The sequence below is a fragment of the Cryptococcus depauperatus genome, chromosome 3 (assembly GCF_001720195.1).
Source record: "Cryptococcus depauperatus CBS 7841 chromosome 3, complete sequence".
NCBI lineage: Eukaryota > Fungi > Basidiomycota > Tremellomycetes > Tremellales > Cryptococcaceae > Cryptococcus > Cryptococcus depauperatus.
In genome coordinates, this window is record NC_089470.1 from 2,394,229 (window position 1) to 2,410,084 (window position 15,856).

The following is a 15,856-nucleotide window of genomic DNA, read 5'->3' on the forward strand; positions in this document are numbered from 1 at the left end:
CGCTCACTGCGTCCCATCGCTCAGTGTATCACTTGTATCGTATCTCGTTACGACCGTACGCCGGCGCCTACCGCCCTGGCCCATTTGAGAGGCATCCCATAGACGTTGAAGACATGACCCATGCTAGACTCACCATTCTCACTTTATAGACGACGGATGCATAGACATATACGCTGGCCGCTTACTGAATAACCACCCATTACATTTATTTTGCCGACCGTAAACACATTTCCCTCGCCATGTGCGTCTGTCCAGAGGTGACAAGCCATAAGGGTTGCGCCTGGAGTTACACACATCCATCCATCCATCTGTCCGTCTGTTCATCTGTCTATCTTCTATCCCATCTGTCTATCCGTTCACACACTCAAACGGAAGTCAAAAGAAAAGCGGACATCGCCGCCATATGCTGCACATTTGGCTCACCCGAATATGATCTCGAATGATACCCCCGTTCTCGCTGGCCAAAGGAATGCACGGACCTCGTTGGAGCAGCTATATGGAGACACAATAGATAGAAGAAAAATTTCTCTTTTGCATCTATTCTTTGAAAACGATAGACGCGGGCATTGTTGGACGATGGCTTATCATTGTTCTAGGGACTGGCAGGGTAAGTGAAGCCGTCTGTATACAACACTTCCACATACACAACAAACGCGTCCCTGTCATACAACGCGCGCTCACTCTCTCTCATCTATCTGTCCTTTCCTTAAATGCTGACTCCTTTGTTGAGATACCTCGCCACCGTCAAGAAATCATCCTTTTTATCATAAGACACCATCATTCGTGAGGGCGTTCAGTGGTCAAGACGACAAGTCGTTGGGAAATTCCTCTGCAGGCTCACGACGATTTTCAAAACTCACGTTCTCTGGCTCAGAGGTCAGCTCAATTTATTCGTACACGACGGCCGACTCGTCGTTTCGTGGCCACGGATTTTGGAGTAGTAGTGAAAAGCCAGATATCGAGACGGTATTTGAGGAAGGCTGTACACGTCCGACGCGACAGCCTTCGTTGAACACGCTCGTCAGTAAGGCCACTAACCGGTCCGCACCCTCGAGTTACTTTCGAGACCGTTCAAACCTTTTGGTGGAGCACGCCAAGATACATCCGTTTGCAAACGCTGTCCTCCATCCTTCTTCGCCGCCGTTGGGCACAGAGGCCCCGTCGCTCCGTCGCGTAACATTCTCAGATTCTGTCAATCCATTGCTTGAGCCCAAGATGGCACAGTCTGCGGCGCTCGTCTCGACTGAAGACGACAGTAATGAAATCACCTGTCCGGTCTGTGTCGAGCCCATGGGGTTTCGATACCGCTTGCCGGGTGAGAAGCCTCCGATTGTTCCAGAGTGTGGACACGCTCTGCACGAGGTAGGTTGTTTCGACTTGGCCCTTGCTGATGGATTGTAGGAGTGCTTTTCCCATGTCTATGGAAGTGTTCCCCCTGACGACTCACGAAAGGTGCTTGGTGTATGTGGGGTGTGTCGTCAGCCAATGAAGCTGGCAGATGGTCCGACGAAGCGAGACAGTGAGTTTTAAAGTTGTGTCGTGGGCTAATGTTTGTAGAACTCGCTGCGATGATGGGTCAGACCAAAGGATCTCGAAACCTGCTGCCTGCACCTTCAATACGTTCCAACAGCAGCCATGGACAGCTGCATTCACCGTCCGATCCAACTTCTGATGATCCTATCGAGAGCTCTCGTTATCATCTGCCAGAAGGGCAGCAACTCAAAGTCGTCGTCCCATCTCTCTCCATCAGATCGGAATTCTCAACCATCTCGAGAAACAAGAAAGGAAAGCAGACGATTACCACCATGATCACTGTCGAAGTACCGCAGGCGCCAGGTAGAGGCAAGTATCCTGCTGCTAGGAGGGAAACAGACGACGGCAGATCCTCGCCGCAACTTCCTCCATCTCCTGTATCGGCAGATGATATGTCTTCAAGCCCACCTGCCCAAAATTTGCCCACACCAGATCCCTTTGCCCATGTCGTGCAGGACCTCAAGAATCGTATCGTCGATCCAAAGCAGCTCAGCATTGATTCGTTTGGTTCGTTGAGGCTCTTTGATATTCTCACTGTCCGTAAAGACTCTCTCGCTCGCGATTTTCACGTCTATCTCTTTCAAGAAGCGCTCATGTGCGTGGCCGAGGAGAAAAAGTCAGGATTCCGACAGATATTTTCTTCGGCGAGTTCCATTCGCAGCGAACACTCTGGTCACTCTTCCCGGGCAGTGCTCAAGGTTAAGGGCCGGATATATCTTCGTCATGTCACACGTGTCGTTGAAAACACGTCGCGCGGCGATCTCAGTCTTGCAATTCTGATGGAGGAAGAGTCCTTAGAGTCGTTTGTGTTGACATTCAAGGAAAAGAGCAGTTTTGAAAACTGGAAGATCACGCTGAAGAGGTTGATGGACGAAAACAAGAGAGTGCCAAAGGACCGTATCGCAAAATTGCTTGGTGCTGGCGCACCAAGGCGAAGTCCAAGCCGGATTAACAGCTATCCCGATCTGTCAAGTCCTACTGGGTCCTATAACGCAACGCCAGTATCCGCAGCTTTCTCGCCCGAGTCACCGCAGAGTCATCGAGAGCCCTCACCAGGGGACTTGGCTTACAACCGTCCTCTTGCACCAGTGCATACTCCTCTCGATGTTGTCATTGTTCTTTCCCTTCCAGCATTCAATCCCTCTCAGAGCACGCCTCTCAAAGTAAAACTTATGCGATCATCCCTCGAGTTTTTACTTAGCCTCTTTGGGCCCAGAGATCGGGTCTCTCTTGTTTCCTGTGAGATGGGCATTAATGGCACTCTCCGAAAAACACCTTTCCTCTCCACTATGCGGTATACTAGTCGGAAACGTCTCGAGGCCTTTGTCGAGACCCTAGGAGCTGGTAAACAGGAAAAAGACGAGTTCGAGGTACCTGCTGGAGCTGACGAGAAGCTTGACGTCGTCACGGCTATGAATGTTGCGCTCGACGTTGTTCTCCAACGAAAAAGCAAAAACCCACTTTCTAGTATGATTATTGTTAGTGACACTGCAGATATGATCAAGCGTCCTCAGATGGACCTCGTCACGGCCCGACTTGACGCTGCCAACTTGCCTGTCTATGCTGTTGGCTACGGCCGCTCTCACGACCCTTCACCTCTGTGGATAGTAACCAATCACACCGTCGGAACATACACTTTTGTCAAAGAGTGGTACCACTTGCGAGAGACCTTGGCGGGTATTATCGGAGGGATGATGTCTGTTGCTATGGACAATGTCAAGCTGCACGTTTCGTGTGTCGAGAATGACTTTAAAGTAGTCAGGGTGCAGGGTACCACGCAAACTGTCATGATAGGCGGAGCAACCAAAGATCTCGATATTGAGCTGCAAGAACTGAGATTTGGTGATAAGCGAGAAATCATTGTTGAATTAGAGTTGGATGGACCGCAAGAACAAAGGTATTCGGGAGAAGGGTCAAGCGAGTCTGAACATCTCTCGGAGTCTGTCAGCCAGAGATGCGGCTCTTCCTTCGGGCGTACGCCCAGTTCAAACGTTGGCATGGACGTTCTTTCTGTTAGCGATTCCATCTCCGCTCTTAGAGAAAACGCCTACGAGGACGCAGTCGATGAGGTACCAGTTTGTGAGGTCGACCTAGCCTTTCGAGATCCTTCTGTCGGGCGGTCAGTTGCCCGTCTTCCCCATCCTGAATTACTCACTATCGCCATCCTTCCTCGATCGACATCATCATCCACTCCTGCCGACCCAGGCATCGTTCGTAGACGAATGGAATTGCTCGCATCAGATATGTTCACCCGGGCTTTACTTATCGCATCTCGAAAAAACTATACCCAAGCTGGGCGAATTCTCAGAGAAACGAAAAGGATTGTTGAGACAATGCAAGATAATATGCGCCAGCATGTGAGTGAGAACACTTCAAGAAGAGGCAGGTCAAAGAGGGAGATGCAAGCCATCCTGGCCGTTGACGGTTTAGAAGGCCCTTTGCAGGATCTAGAGGGATTGCTGGATGCAATGGAAGAGCAGAAAGATGTGTTTGACAGGTATTGTAGGAATTTCGCCGCGCAGCAGGTGAGCTACTTCATAGCTTAACAAAGACCTTTATTAACTTTTTGGCAGTCTGCTGTGCTGAGGTCACAACGGGCATGGACCACTCGAACATTATCTGAAAGAACATATTGTGCTAATGAGGCTCAAAACATTATTCAAATGTCTGCTGAGTTCCAATCAAGGTTTCAATGAGAGGTGATCTTTGCCTGAACTATAGTATTTCCCGTTGTTTCATCGTTATATTTGTGCTTTGCTTTGCTTTTTTTTTCTCTGGTTACGTTTGAGTTGTGTGAAGACTTTATCTTTATCTTTTTCATTTTTTTGGGTAAACTAGGCTGGGTTCAGGTGATGCATTGTATATGACAAGGATAGGGTACAATACACTGTGATGATCATCAAGAAAAGTTGCGAATGAGTTTGGAGAATAGATGTGGCAATGACTGAGAAAGAGGAAAAGTGTTGATGATACATGTCATGATAAACTTAAACTATTTGTATAAGAGTTGATGGCCATGCCAACTGTATTTATATCCCAACAAGCATTAGACATGGAAGAGTAAGGTTTAAGCAACGAGATGGGCAGATTTAAATCATTAGCTATGTCACCAACCTCATTATCATCGCTTTTACAGTCGGGAATAAGCAATTCCTGGTAAATTTAGTATTTACCTCAAGAATCATTGAAGACTTAGTTTCATAGCCAAGCGTTCAAGGTCAACCATGTCGGGAGGTGTTGTCAGAACAACTATGTATGAATAGAATTATACGAGTAGACAACTTTAGAGAGTAAGTAGCGCCATAATTTCTGATGGTAGTAGTAGTAGATGTCCCAGAAAAATAGGATAATAGGAGAGAAGCTGGCAAGCATTAAAGGTACTCCTCATTCGCCTTAGTGGCATCGATGAAGAGGAAATGATATAGCTCTGAAAGTGTAAAGCAGAGAGAAGCAAAAGGCACAACGAGTTACAACATACACTTCAATAACAAGTAGCATTGGGGTGCAATCCAAGCGAGTTTCATTTTAAAATCTCATCAATCACCAAACACCTGTTGAGGCCGTAAATTTGTTTAATTCGTCTCTCAAATACATTCGGCTAATACAGAAGGCTTGCACTGTAGACAATAATCAGAATAATAAGATACATGTGAATAAGGCTGTCCAAGTATACAATCGCTAATTTTTAGTATATCGCAACGGGGTTCTTTTCATTTGAATGCGAGCAAGCGGTGTTTGCTATAATCTTTTGTGAATTTGTCGCCCAGTGACCAATCTAACACCGGTCTTGGGTCGACCGTTTGCGTCCCTCATGCCAAGAAAATCGATTATGTTCTGTCCGGCCTTGTCCTTTCCCGAGTCTTTCCTCTTCAGTGTAGATAAAGAAGTTTGGTTAGTGATACCAGCACTTGTGAGATGTGTTTCTTCCAATGGCTTGCGTACAGATGAAGGCTCTGTATGCTCAGGACTGGGACTAGAAGTTACCAAAATATGTTGATTGCGTCTGGGCGACATTGGAGGAGAAGAATCTGGAACGAGAACATCAGGCGAGACACAAGTCTTCCACTGGAGTGGAGGCCTAGCAAATTTTCGATCAGTCAAGACGTTGCGTTGCCTGACAAAAGGATTTTTTGTATTCATGTAGGACAGATGTTCGCCCCGGCTTGCTAATTTTCTGTTTCCTTCGTCACTTGAATTGAAGGAACCAAGTTTCATTTCTTGTCCACATGAAGCTTTGTTTTTCTCTTGATTGTCTAAAGCAGCAAAGTATTTGCTCTTGTTTGGCTTTCGGCGTTTCAGTCCTTCCTCAAGATCAAATGAGATTGTTCTCGCTGTAGGATGATGCCTACATTCAGGCTCTTTTCGTTTTGGACTGGCCTGTCGAAGCGAATCATCCTGAGATGACGGTATTTCTATGAGCAAAGATTCATCTTCGTACTTGCTTGAGATATGGTAGGGAGGGTTGAGACTCTTTTTTTGGGGTACAGAACAAGCAGGGATCTCTTCAATGCTGAAATCTCCTTCAAAGTCAGACGACTGGTCTGGTACGTGTGAGGAAGGATGCTGCCCTCGAAAAGAATCTGTATCATGTGGAGCAAAAGCTGCTTTCAGTGCGTCTTTGAGATGAGCGTTTTCACTTTCTAATACTTTCAGCCTGGTCTTAAGCTCTTTGCGAGATTCGTTCTATAGAGCGTTAAAAAGCATTCAATGATATGCTGGATGTGATGAACGTACTTTTGTATGATACATTTTGAGCAGTTTTCCTCTTTCTTGTAAAGCTGATTGAAGATCTTCCCGTTCTTTGACTTCAAGCTCAATCTGTCTACCAAAAATATTAATACTATTCCATCTCATGTCAAAGACCCAATTACCGCTTTAGGTCTGCAATGATCTTTTCATTCTCTTTTGCCCTAACATCCATCTCCTTTTTGCTCGCTCTTCTGGCAACCTTTTCTCTTTCCAGCTCTCGTTGTATAGCTTCTAACTCATCCCTGATCTGCTTGACCTTTTTCCCTAATTTTGCTTGCTCAGCTTCCTTGGCTTTACGGACCTCGCTAGGGATGATGACCCGCATCGAGTTATTGTGCTCTTTGATAATTTCCTCTAATTCAAAAATACGGGCTTGGAGGTTCGCAATTAATGGATGTGACTCCAGCGAAGCTCGAAGCTTGTTAATAGCAGCTGTAAGTCCTTCTGCATATGTCTGCAAAAGATGATAGCAGCACGGTAAGCGGCCGGATTGTGACTAGTCAATTACCAACCTTTATTCCGCTGCTTGCCTTGGCAGACATTTCTAAATCTTCTGCTAACGTATCTGCCCTATTCAGCATTCTTTGTACATCTTCGTCTGTACTGCTCGCGTTCAGATCTTTGACTTCTTCCGCCAAACCTTTGGCTCGTCTCGCAAGGCCAAAAATTTCCTGTTCTTTCCGCTTTCCTTTCCTATTGAATGTGGAAGTAATAGGTGAAGATGACAGCCCGACACTACTGGAGCTGCCGTCAAATGTGATGAATAATCGATGGATCAATGGTTCGCCGGTTTCAGGGTTGGCGAAGCATTCCGCTCGGCATGATGGGCATTCAACAGGAGCGTCTGATAGAGTTGGCGAGCCATGTCTGCCAGGGATGCCCGTTGAACGAGCAGCGGCAATATATGCCTCAGACTGAGTACGAAACCACTCTCGAAGGCATGGTTCGTGAAAGACGTGGCCTGTCAAATGTTAGTGCTGTCTACCAAGTTCAATTAGTCACTCACCACACTCGCAAGTTGCTATGGGAACGATATCATCCAAATCGTCTCGCTTTGTAAAGAGAGAGTCAATGCAAATTGCGCATGAAGCGTCTTCCAGTCGACGCCCCATTGTACTTTAACTTTCTATACAGAGCTTCAATTATACTTGTATTAATAGTGGTTGCTAGTGGTACAATTACGGACAAAAAATCAAGAAGAAAGAATGAAGAGAACAAGTTATAAAGTGGAAAGAGTAATAATGCATAAAACGCGAAAAACGAAGTAATAAATGTCCCAAGATGACGCGTCAACTTCCCATTCTTCCCAATTTTACTTTTTTACTGGGCCAAAAATCCCAAATTCGGTAGGACACGTTTAATCAACATCCACAGCCAGTTCCAAGTCTTGAGGGATTCATTTTTTGGAGGTATACATATCAGGAGTAGAGAGTTTGAACAGGAAAGAGCTGACCTATGAACATGTTTGTGCTGTCTTGGTTGTTTGGAGTAATAGTGTTGACGGTAGAGTCGTTTTTCTGAAATGATATCCTTGAAAGACTGACAAACCGTCGTAAGATGTGTTTCGAATGACCAAGACTTCAAGAAGTGTCTCGACTGAATATTGGACAAGCGGTTTGTAGGCGCATCTAGCCTCCGGTAGATCATAGGTGGTAGTCCATTCCGCTGCCAAAGACGCCGAAACAGATACTGTACGTACAAATTACTGGATGGAATAATGTTTAAGACGAAGAATGAAGTGACAGACCACTTCAATATGCCGATAAGGTGCGTATTTGGCAATGTCATCTTCGATTTTTCGCGAAAGACGTTGGCGGTCACTATACCTGAACATGCTTGTAGATTATTATGCAGCTATCTTGCTTGTAATAAGAGGTATGAAGAAATGCAGCAAGTACAAGTTTAGGATGATTGAGATGTGCGGGTCATGTATGGAGAGTCTTCAAAGCTAAGATTCGACCCAGATAAAGATCACGTGACGTTGCCTAAGGAGGTAGCCAATTCTGATGTACAACGTACAATGGGTCCTATTTAGAAATGACTACCTCCAATGTCATCGTTATATTTCTTTATTTTATTTATCTCTAAAAACAACATCTTTTAGCATGGAAGACGATCCAAAGGTTGAAGAAAACTCGCAACATGAAGAAACCAAAGGCGACATTAAACTCATCGCTAGTGACGGTACCGTTTTCATGGTTCACCCTTACTGCCTCCAAAGCTCAAGGTACGTTTGGGCAAGAGTCTTGATGTTTTTGTCTGCGGCTTCTAATGAATGAAAAGCCGTGTGTTTTGCTCCATGCTAGAGACTTGTGACTCTGAAGTAAACAATGAGGGCATTGTCTTACACGACACAGAGATCGAAAGCTCTACCGTCATTCGCCTGTATCTGGATTTCGTCTATGGAAATGTTCCAGTTGTACCCGAAGAAGGTAAACACGCACTTGGAAAGCTTTGCAGATTGACCCTGAAATTCCTCGTCAAGTACGATTGTGCCCCTATCATCTTGGCTTTCAGACTTGCTCTTTTGGAATGGTTAGCCGATAAAGTCATTGAGCCTCACGATGTCTTTCTTATTGCCTCAGAATTGGACAATATCAAGCTGGCTGGTAGCGCCTTGAGAAACGCAAAGCCCTGGGTATGGGGACCTGTAAGTCATAATTCTCAACAGCATCTGCAGTGTCCAGCAAAACTGATGACAATGACTTTTCATACATCTGTAAATCCTCTATCATTATCCAAGGTTGACTCCGATGATATTCACGGATCGGATGGTGTGGCAGGCCGCTCTGTTATGGACCTACATGCAGCACCGCTATACATGATTGGGGGAATCACTCCCAAGTATATGCTGGGCCTCTTAAGAGCCACTCGATATCACAAATCTATGCCGAGTCGTCACTGGGAGACTATCGCAAAGTCGTTTGAAGAATGTATGGGATGTATGGAGAATGAAAAGAATGGCTAAGAGTATGCCTGTCAAAGTAAGGTATCTTTGGACGATCTACGTTAGCAGAATTAGGCGTGCCAGAGGAGCCTTGCGTGACTTGTGGATTGAACCTGTCTGGAGATATGAAGGAGTTCAATCTATATCTTTGATTTTCTTTTCTCTATACATGCAAGCCATAACTTGACAGTGCCTGTCATCCGATAATCTACCTGGGTTGTCTACCAACCTTGATCCTGCGACCTCGTCATTTCTAGATCAAGTGAGCTGTCAGGACGATGGCTGGCAAAGGAGAGTCAAACTGTCACGGCCTGCTCTTAGTAGTCTTTAGCGCAGGTTGAAGGATTCCTCGGTTTTCTTAAATTGTTTCTAGGTTCTCGATTCTAGATTATGTATGTGTTGGTTATACTCAATAACAGGCCTAGAGATTTTTAAATTACTTTCGGACTTGCATTGATAGAAATATAAAAGAAAGGACAAAGATACAGGTCACGATAACTATATACACCAACCTCCACCTTCGGACTTTTCTCCATCTCCGTAAGAGGTTACAGTGGAACTGTAACACAAGCACAAGTTATTTTGTACGCCTTAGTCATGTTATAGTTGATTGACTATAACAGAAGCGTCAGAGATACAAGGAAGGTCTTCCTGTTCATAGCTCCCCAGCGAATGGATTGGGATAGCTGTCTTCATTTATTCTAAATAGATACCTCTTAACGAAGCTACCCTCTCCTTCCAAGGCCACCAGCTCAAAGCCCAAGAACCAATCCCACATCTTGACACCTAGATAGGCATAGGTTATGTAACCTTCGTTTGCAAAAACTGACTGATATCTCGAGCGAATATCAACTTAGGATGCAATCAAAGAGTATCGACCTGGAGAGCTTTTCGTTAAAACCTAAAGCAGAGATTAGCCCAGTAGTCTGACTACAGTGGTATGAATTACTGTCACTCATCCCGAGGCAGAGAAAACTTGAAGGGAAAAGAAAGCTCGAAGCAGTGAACAAACTTGCATGGAGTTGTAATGGCGATACTCAATAAGAACAGCTTTTCCTTCACCAAACTACGACACTGTGACCAACAAGGTCTTGAATATCCTTGTATTTGTCGTATTTTATCGTCACTCATCTTGAATTTCATGAGCTCTTTTTGGGTTATACCTGAAATGAATTCAACAAAAAAATCGAAAATAAATAAATTCTCAAATATTTCTGCTTTTAATACACTCCACTCTTTCACAGACTGAGCGGGGCCCCGCCTATTGTATACTAGAACTTTTACATAATGAGTGGCTGACGCGACTTGACGCGTCAAAGTAGCGGTATCATTTAGTCATCTTTTAAAAAGCTCCAAATATTTATTTGCCACACGATTTATCTTTTATCTGCATTTATATCTTATAAAACAATTATGAAGGTGACAACAAATATAATCCTTTACTCAGCCTCAGCATGATGTATACAGGCCAGCCAGAGGCGGTCACAGTCGTAAGTAGTTGGACTCAAAAATTTGGACGTGGATAATTTGTCACTTACACTAATATCGTCAAGTCTCGTCAAACTCTGGTTCCGCAGATGGCCCAAAGTCACCCATTTCATGGGCTTACTGATGCTTTGTCGGATCCTTGGATCCATTGCAAAACCTTCAATAGGGAATATCCTTACGTCCCATTGGGTCAATTTCAATACTGCGACAACTTGCAACAATCGGACCTGCTCTCGACAGCCGCTGAACATATTTATCCAGCGTCTCTCTCCTGTATCCAGACCATTGCCGCACGCCATCCCCTTGAAAGCAGCCGACCCGTAAATATGCCAGATAATGGTATTATGAGTCTCTCTTCTGTCCAGAAATCAAATTCGTTTCAAGCATTGACCATTGGTGGCGTTGAACTGATAGTGCTCCAACAAAAGATCCAAAAATCTCAAGTTTTGAATAGAGCACCAAACGACATTGGCGCAATTTTGATGAGCAACGTTAACGAATCTCTTCGCGATGAGAAAGAATACTGTCTCAACTTATCGCCCACACTGTCTCAACCCATTGCAGAATCTTCACAACAATCAACTTGCTCTTCGCAGCTTGGTTGTCCCGTCTGCCGGTGTATTTTCGCCGAGAACTGCCTTGTATCAGAAAAGACCAATTCACAAGAATTCACTTTCAATATCCATCCAACGAATGTCAAAGTAGTGGAAAGACTTGATTCAGCCTCAAAACAGCTCATAAAAGACCCTGCAAGCAAAAATCATCACGCTAGTGATAGGCTGACGCCAGTTTATGCCGCCATCGATGATAGTCGCATGCCTTCCAATGGTAATTTTCATCCCAACATCACCAATCCTTATGGGCCTGCACCCAACATCAATGTTACGGAATATTTTCCAATGTCACAGTCACCCACTGAATATACTCGATGGAAAGGAAGGCCTCATTACCTTCAATGGTCTCAACGTGTACCCGTTAAAAGGTTTGAAGAAGCTGTCAGATGGATCAATGAGGGTCATCTGAAAGACAGAGGTATCAATCGGTTTCGCATTCAAGGCATTCCAGTGGATGACTTTGGAGATGCTGTGATATTTGAATGGCAAGGAAATTCTTTAGACTTGATTGCGGAATATTGGGCCAAAAAATTGACAAATCTCGGTTGGACGAGGACGGCTTACAGGGCGCTTCGTGTAGGGCTAATTGAGGCTTACGAGGTGGAGAGAGGAGGTAAAGGTGTTACAAGGGAGGTCGCCGAGGACATTATGAAAAGCTGGTGTCGGATTGGAATGGGTTACTCATGGGCGAAAAGTAGAAAGAAGGATACACCAATCAAGGACAGATAGTAAATCAGAACAATACTGTATGAGATGTTGACAAGAATATTCTTTTGGGCGTTTGGTAACATTTCTATATCGTTTTATATACTAGTTGTCTAATATTTATGCTATACATCATCTCTGATAGCATCAATGAGCCGTTATCAGCGAAGCGAAAGGCTAATGAGACTAGCGACATTGTGCCATCACCTAGTTTGGTACTTTTCATCTTAAGTGAAGGAACTATAAACTGGTAGTTTTTTGATCACTCGTAGAAAATTGCAGATAGGAAACGATGCTTAGCTAATGTGATCGTCTTTTAAAGTCGCTAAAAGAAAGTAAGAATTGAGAGAGATGTCAGGATGATGGAGAGGGGAAGGTGAGGAGATAGTGTATTTTGAGGAGGTGGGATGGTTGAATGACAGTGCTAGAAGGTGAGAAGATACAATAAAGGACTCATTGTTGATAGATCCCAAGAAAACCAATCTAAATAGCTGTCTTTGTCTACTCCAGCTACACATTGCTCAATGAAGCCAATCTTATCCCAAAGTCTCAAGCTCAAAGCTTCAACACATAGCTCAATTCTTGACAATAGGTTTGGAGCTTTGCCAAAGCTTTCAAGTTTTCATACTGTTGTATCTTGTTCATAGTCAAGGTGAGCTTGGCAGATGATTGAGCGTGATAACACTACGTTATATTACTACAAGCAACGGCACCTGTTATGTTTGTAGCTCTGATCTCTGCGTTATATCGCTATCGTCAGATAGCCACATTAGAGAGACTGTATGCGAAATAAAAAATTGATGGCATGGCATCAACAGACTTTGTTTTTGAAGCCTTTACCTACCAGTAACGAGGTAAATAAAAACTCTTCCTCCAAAAACCGCATGTATACTGTTTCTTCAGTATGATATAATCTAGATTCAGAGCCATGGATGAGCTTCATTGGACGCTCATGGTATTCGATCTTGCTGCTTTTTGGGCATTCATCTGCTTACCTCCATTGGCGAGATGGTATTAGTGCTTTGGGAGGACTGATCAAAGATGAAATGCCTGTGATTTTCATATAGTGTATTGATTGGTAAGATCTACAAAAAAAACATCAACGAGTAAAAGGTTTCCAGAATCGAGTACAATGTTAGAAAGATGTCAGCAAAAGAGTGTCCAGGAAGGATAGAAAGGATCTCAGAAATAATAAGTGGCATTGAAATAGGTTTGGCATCAAGTGAGAAAGTAAGAATAGATGGAACATGACGATATCGAATGTAGCTAACTGGAGTGATGCTTTATTGAGCACTGGTTGCAGTAGCAGCTATCTTGGAACCAGGCTTACCCCATGAGCCCTTGACACCGCCGGCCACCTTTGGTTTTTCCACGGCAGGTGTGGCTTTGAGAGCAACTGTCTGGGCCCTTCCGTCAGGAATAAACCCAAACTCCATTCGACCCTCTGCATCCTTGGTTCCCTGGCAGATGTAGAAGCCTTTTCTCTCAAACTGAATGATGTCCCATTTTTTCAAACTCTCGACTTCCTTAGACGCAAGTGCGGGCGTGCGATATTCGGTCTTGGTGTTTATGACATCATTCAGGTTGTCATCCTCTTCCAGCTTCTTTTTGGTAATGAGGTAATCGTATTCAATGAGCACAACAGAGGCCAGGGGTTGAGAGGGCGTGGGAGCAGAAAGCCAAGTGACTTTCTTGGAAGTCTTTTTGAAATCACCAGCAAGGTGAAGCTTAAGCTCAAGCTTCTCAACATCACCCGAAGAAGATAGTTGTTTCTTGGTGACAAAGGCATTTCCCCAATCCATAGCAGTAATCTGGTCTCGCCTGTCAATGAAAAATTTCCAGCTATAGAGCAATCAAACATACCTCTTCGTTGTCGCCAAATGTTTTGGCATCTTCCTGTTCAAACAGAATTTTGCTGGAGAAAACCATTTCTTTCTCGCCGACTTCAGGGTTCTTTTTGTGTAAAGGCTTAGCAACTAGCTCGATTTCATCATTTGTCCTACCAAGAACATCTGCTTCCACCCTATAAATTATAATTTAGCCATGGGTTCCAAGAATTGAGACATATTGTCACGAGATAACGCTCACATCTTGTCCTCGGCGATTGCCCAATATCTTGGAGCGATTGGATCAATAGCCTTTTTGTTAACATTCCAAATACCATCCCACTCTAGCTGTACAGTCTGCTGACTTGCACCTTGCGACAAAATGTAATTTTTGAGACCTTGGACTGACATTCCCCGAGATCTTATACCCCTAACAGTAGGGAACCTAGGGTCATCCCAGCCTTTCACAACACCTTTTTCCACCAAGTATTTTAGTTTTCTCTTTGAAAGTACCGTGTAGACAAAGTCAATACGAGAAAAGTCAAATATTTCAATCTTGGGGAAACCAAGGCGTTCAAGAAACCACTGATATTGTTCGTGACGAGCCCAGTATTCATTTGCACGAAGAGCATGGGTGACGCCATCAAGATGGTCAATCAGAGGACAGGCAAGATCGTACATTGGGTAGGCTTTGTACTTTTGGCTACAGCCGTAAAGTCAGCAATGTTCGACACAATGTTATAAAGAGGAGAATCTACCCAGTAATATGGTGAGATCCTTCAACATATCTATAAATGACGGGATCCCTCAGTGTGCCATTCTTGTGGGTATAGTCAATTTTAGCCCTCAAACTCCACTTTTTGCCTTCTTCCGTCCCATTACACATATCCTCAAACCTCTTCAGATTCTCCTCCACGCCCAGGTTTCTGTTTCTTGAAGGAATCTCGGCACGACGCTCTTCCTTAACAGTTTCGCCATCGGTATCATCCATGAATGCATCTCCTTGCATGATGAGTTGAATAGCGTATTCTTTTATTTTGTTGAAATGATCAGACGTGTGAACAATTTTGTCAAAACCAATCTCAATCATGGCAAGGTCCTCTTGAATAGCCTCTTCGAATTCCCCTTCCTCTTTCAGCGGATTGGTATCGTCGAAACGGAGAATGAATTTGCCTTGGTACTGATCGGCAAGGTACCTGTTGAGAATGGCAGCCTTGAGGTGACCGATGTGTAAATAGCCGGATGGCTCAGGAGCTGCACGTTGCATCATATAATTTAACGACAGCTATTGGTGACAAAGAGGTGAAAGCTAACGTACCGAATCGCACAACTACCTTTCCTTTAACAGCATTTGGCAAAACAACATCGACGCTTTCCAGCCTCTTTGTCTTTTTGCCCTTGTCCATCTCGCTCTTCGCCTGTCGATGCAGCTCCAGCGCTTGCTTAGGGACAGGCAGAGACTCAACATGATTGAACCATCGAGCCAAATGGGGCCGTCCAGGCTTTTTGATGGAACCGATAGCAGAGTTGGAGCCCCGAATTGTACCCCAAATAAGCGCATCGTTGAACGAAAATGTGGACGCGGAAAAGAAGGTGCGATAGGCAAGATAGTCATCAAGAGCATCCAGGACAGTGGTCACTTCTTGGAAAGTTGATGTAGAAGTCAAAAGGGTGGGCAAGGGAGGTAAAGCAACCTGTGTTGAAAGAAAAAGCGAATATGGTCAATTGACAGCTTTACAGCTCATCGATTTCAACATACACCTTTTCCCTCGACTCCCTTTTCCAATTGCTCTCTGACTTTTTCGGCACCAACGACTTCTCCATATCGTGTTTCCCCCTTCTCACCTGATTCAGTGTCCCATGAGACAGGGATGCCCTGCAAAAGGGCGAGAGCAATGATTGAGAATGGAGGCGTTTGAACGAGTGGAAGGATAACGGACGGCATCTTTGTCGGTGAGGGTAAAAAAGGAATATATCAAAGTAAATAAAAAAAA

The 15,856-nt window shown here is 44.4% G+C and overlaps 5 protein-coding genes across 5 annotated transcripts; 3 read left to right on the forward strand and 2 right to left on the reverse strand.

The window, feature by feature from the left end:
• Nucleotides 1-576: 576 nt before the first annotated feature.
• Nucleotides 577-4,229, forward strand: L203_103237 (uncharacterized protein; the record flags this gene model as incomplete). Its single annotated transcript, XM_066212641.1, has 5 exons — nucleotides 577-607; nucleotides 731-1,362; nucleotides 1,405-1,501; nucleotides 1,558-4,058; nucleotides 4,107-4,229. The coding sequence occupies 5 exons, from the start codon at nucleotides 577-579 to the stop codon at nucleotides 4,227-4,229; spliced, it is 3,384 nt and encodes a 1,127-aa protein (XP_066068738.1).
• A 1,042-nt stretch (nucleotides 4,230-5,271) lies between these two features.
• On the reverse strand, nucleotides 5,272-7,394 carry L203_103238 (uncharacterized protein; the record flags this gene model as incomplete). Its single annotated transcript, XM_066212642.1, has 5 exons — nucleotides 5,272-6,216; nucleotides 6,268-6,355; nucleotides 6,405-6,736; nucleotides 6,795-7,243; nucleotides 7,289-7,394. The coding sequence occupies 5 exons, from the start codon at nucleotides 7,392-7,394 to the stop codon at nucleotides 5,272-5,274; spliced, it is 1,920 nt and encodes a 639-aa protein (XP_066068739.1).
• Nucleotides 7,395-8,387: 993 nt separating this feature from the next.
• On the forward strand, nucleotides 8,388-9,250 carry L203_103239 (uncharacterized protein; the record flags this gene model as incomplete). The annotated part of the gene is made up of 3 exons (XM_066212643.1): nucleotides 8,388-8,509; nucleotides 8,566-8,932; nucleotides 9,026-9,250. 3 exons carry the CDS (start codon nucleotides 8,388-8,390, stop codon nucleotides 9,248-9,250), a joined length of 714 nt encoding a protein of 237 aa, XP_066068740.1.
• Nucleotides 9,251-10,683: 1,433 nt separating this feature from the next.
• On the forward strand, nucleotides 10,684-12,060 carry L203_103240 (uncharacterized protein; the record flags this gene model as incomplete). Its single annotated transcript, XM_066212644.1, has 2 exons — nucleotides 10,684-10,719; nucleotides 10,783-12,060. 2 exons carry the CDS (start codon nucleotides 10,684-10,686, stop codon nucleotides 12,058-12,060), a joined length of 1,314 nt encoding a protein of 437 aa, XP_066068741.1.
• A 1,259-nt stretch (nucleotides 12,061-13,319) lies between these two features.
• On the reverse strand, nucleotides 13,320-15,807 carry L203_103241 (glutamate-tRNA ligase; the record flags this gene model as incomplete). Its single annotated transcript, XM_066212645.1, has 6 exons — nucleotides 13,320-13,847; nucleotides 13,900-14,059; nucleotides 14,125-14,565; nucleotides 14,621-15,116; nucleotides 15,181-15,556; nucleotides 15,622-15,807. 6 exons carry the CDS (start codon nucleotides 15,805-15,807, stop codon nucleotides 13,320-13,322), a joined length of 2,187 nt encoding a protein of 728 aa, XP_066068742.1.
• Nucleotides 15,808-15,856: the final 49 nt, after the last annotated feature.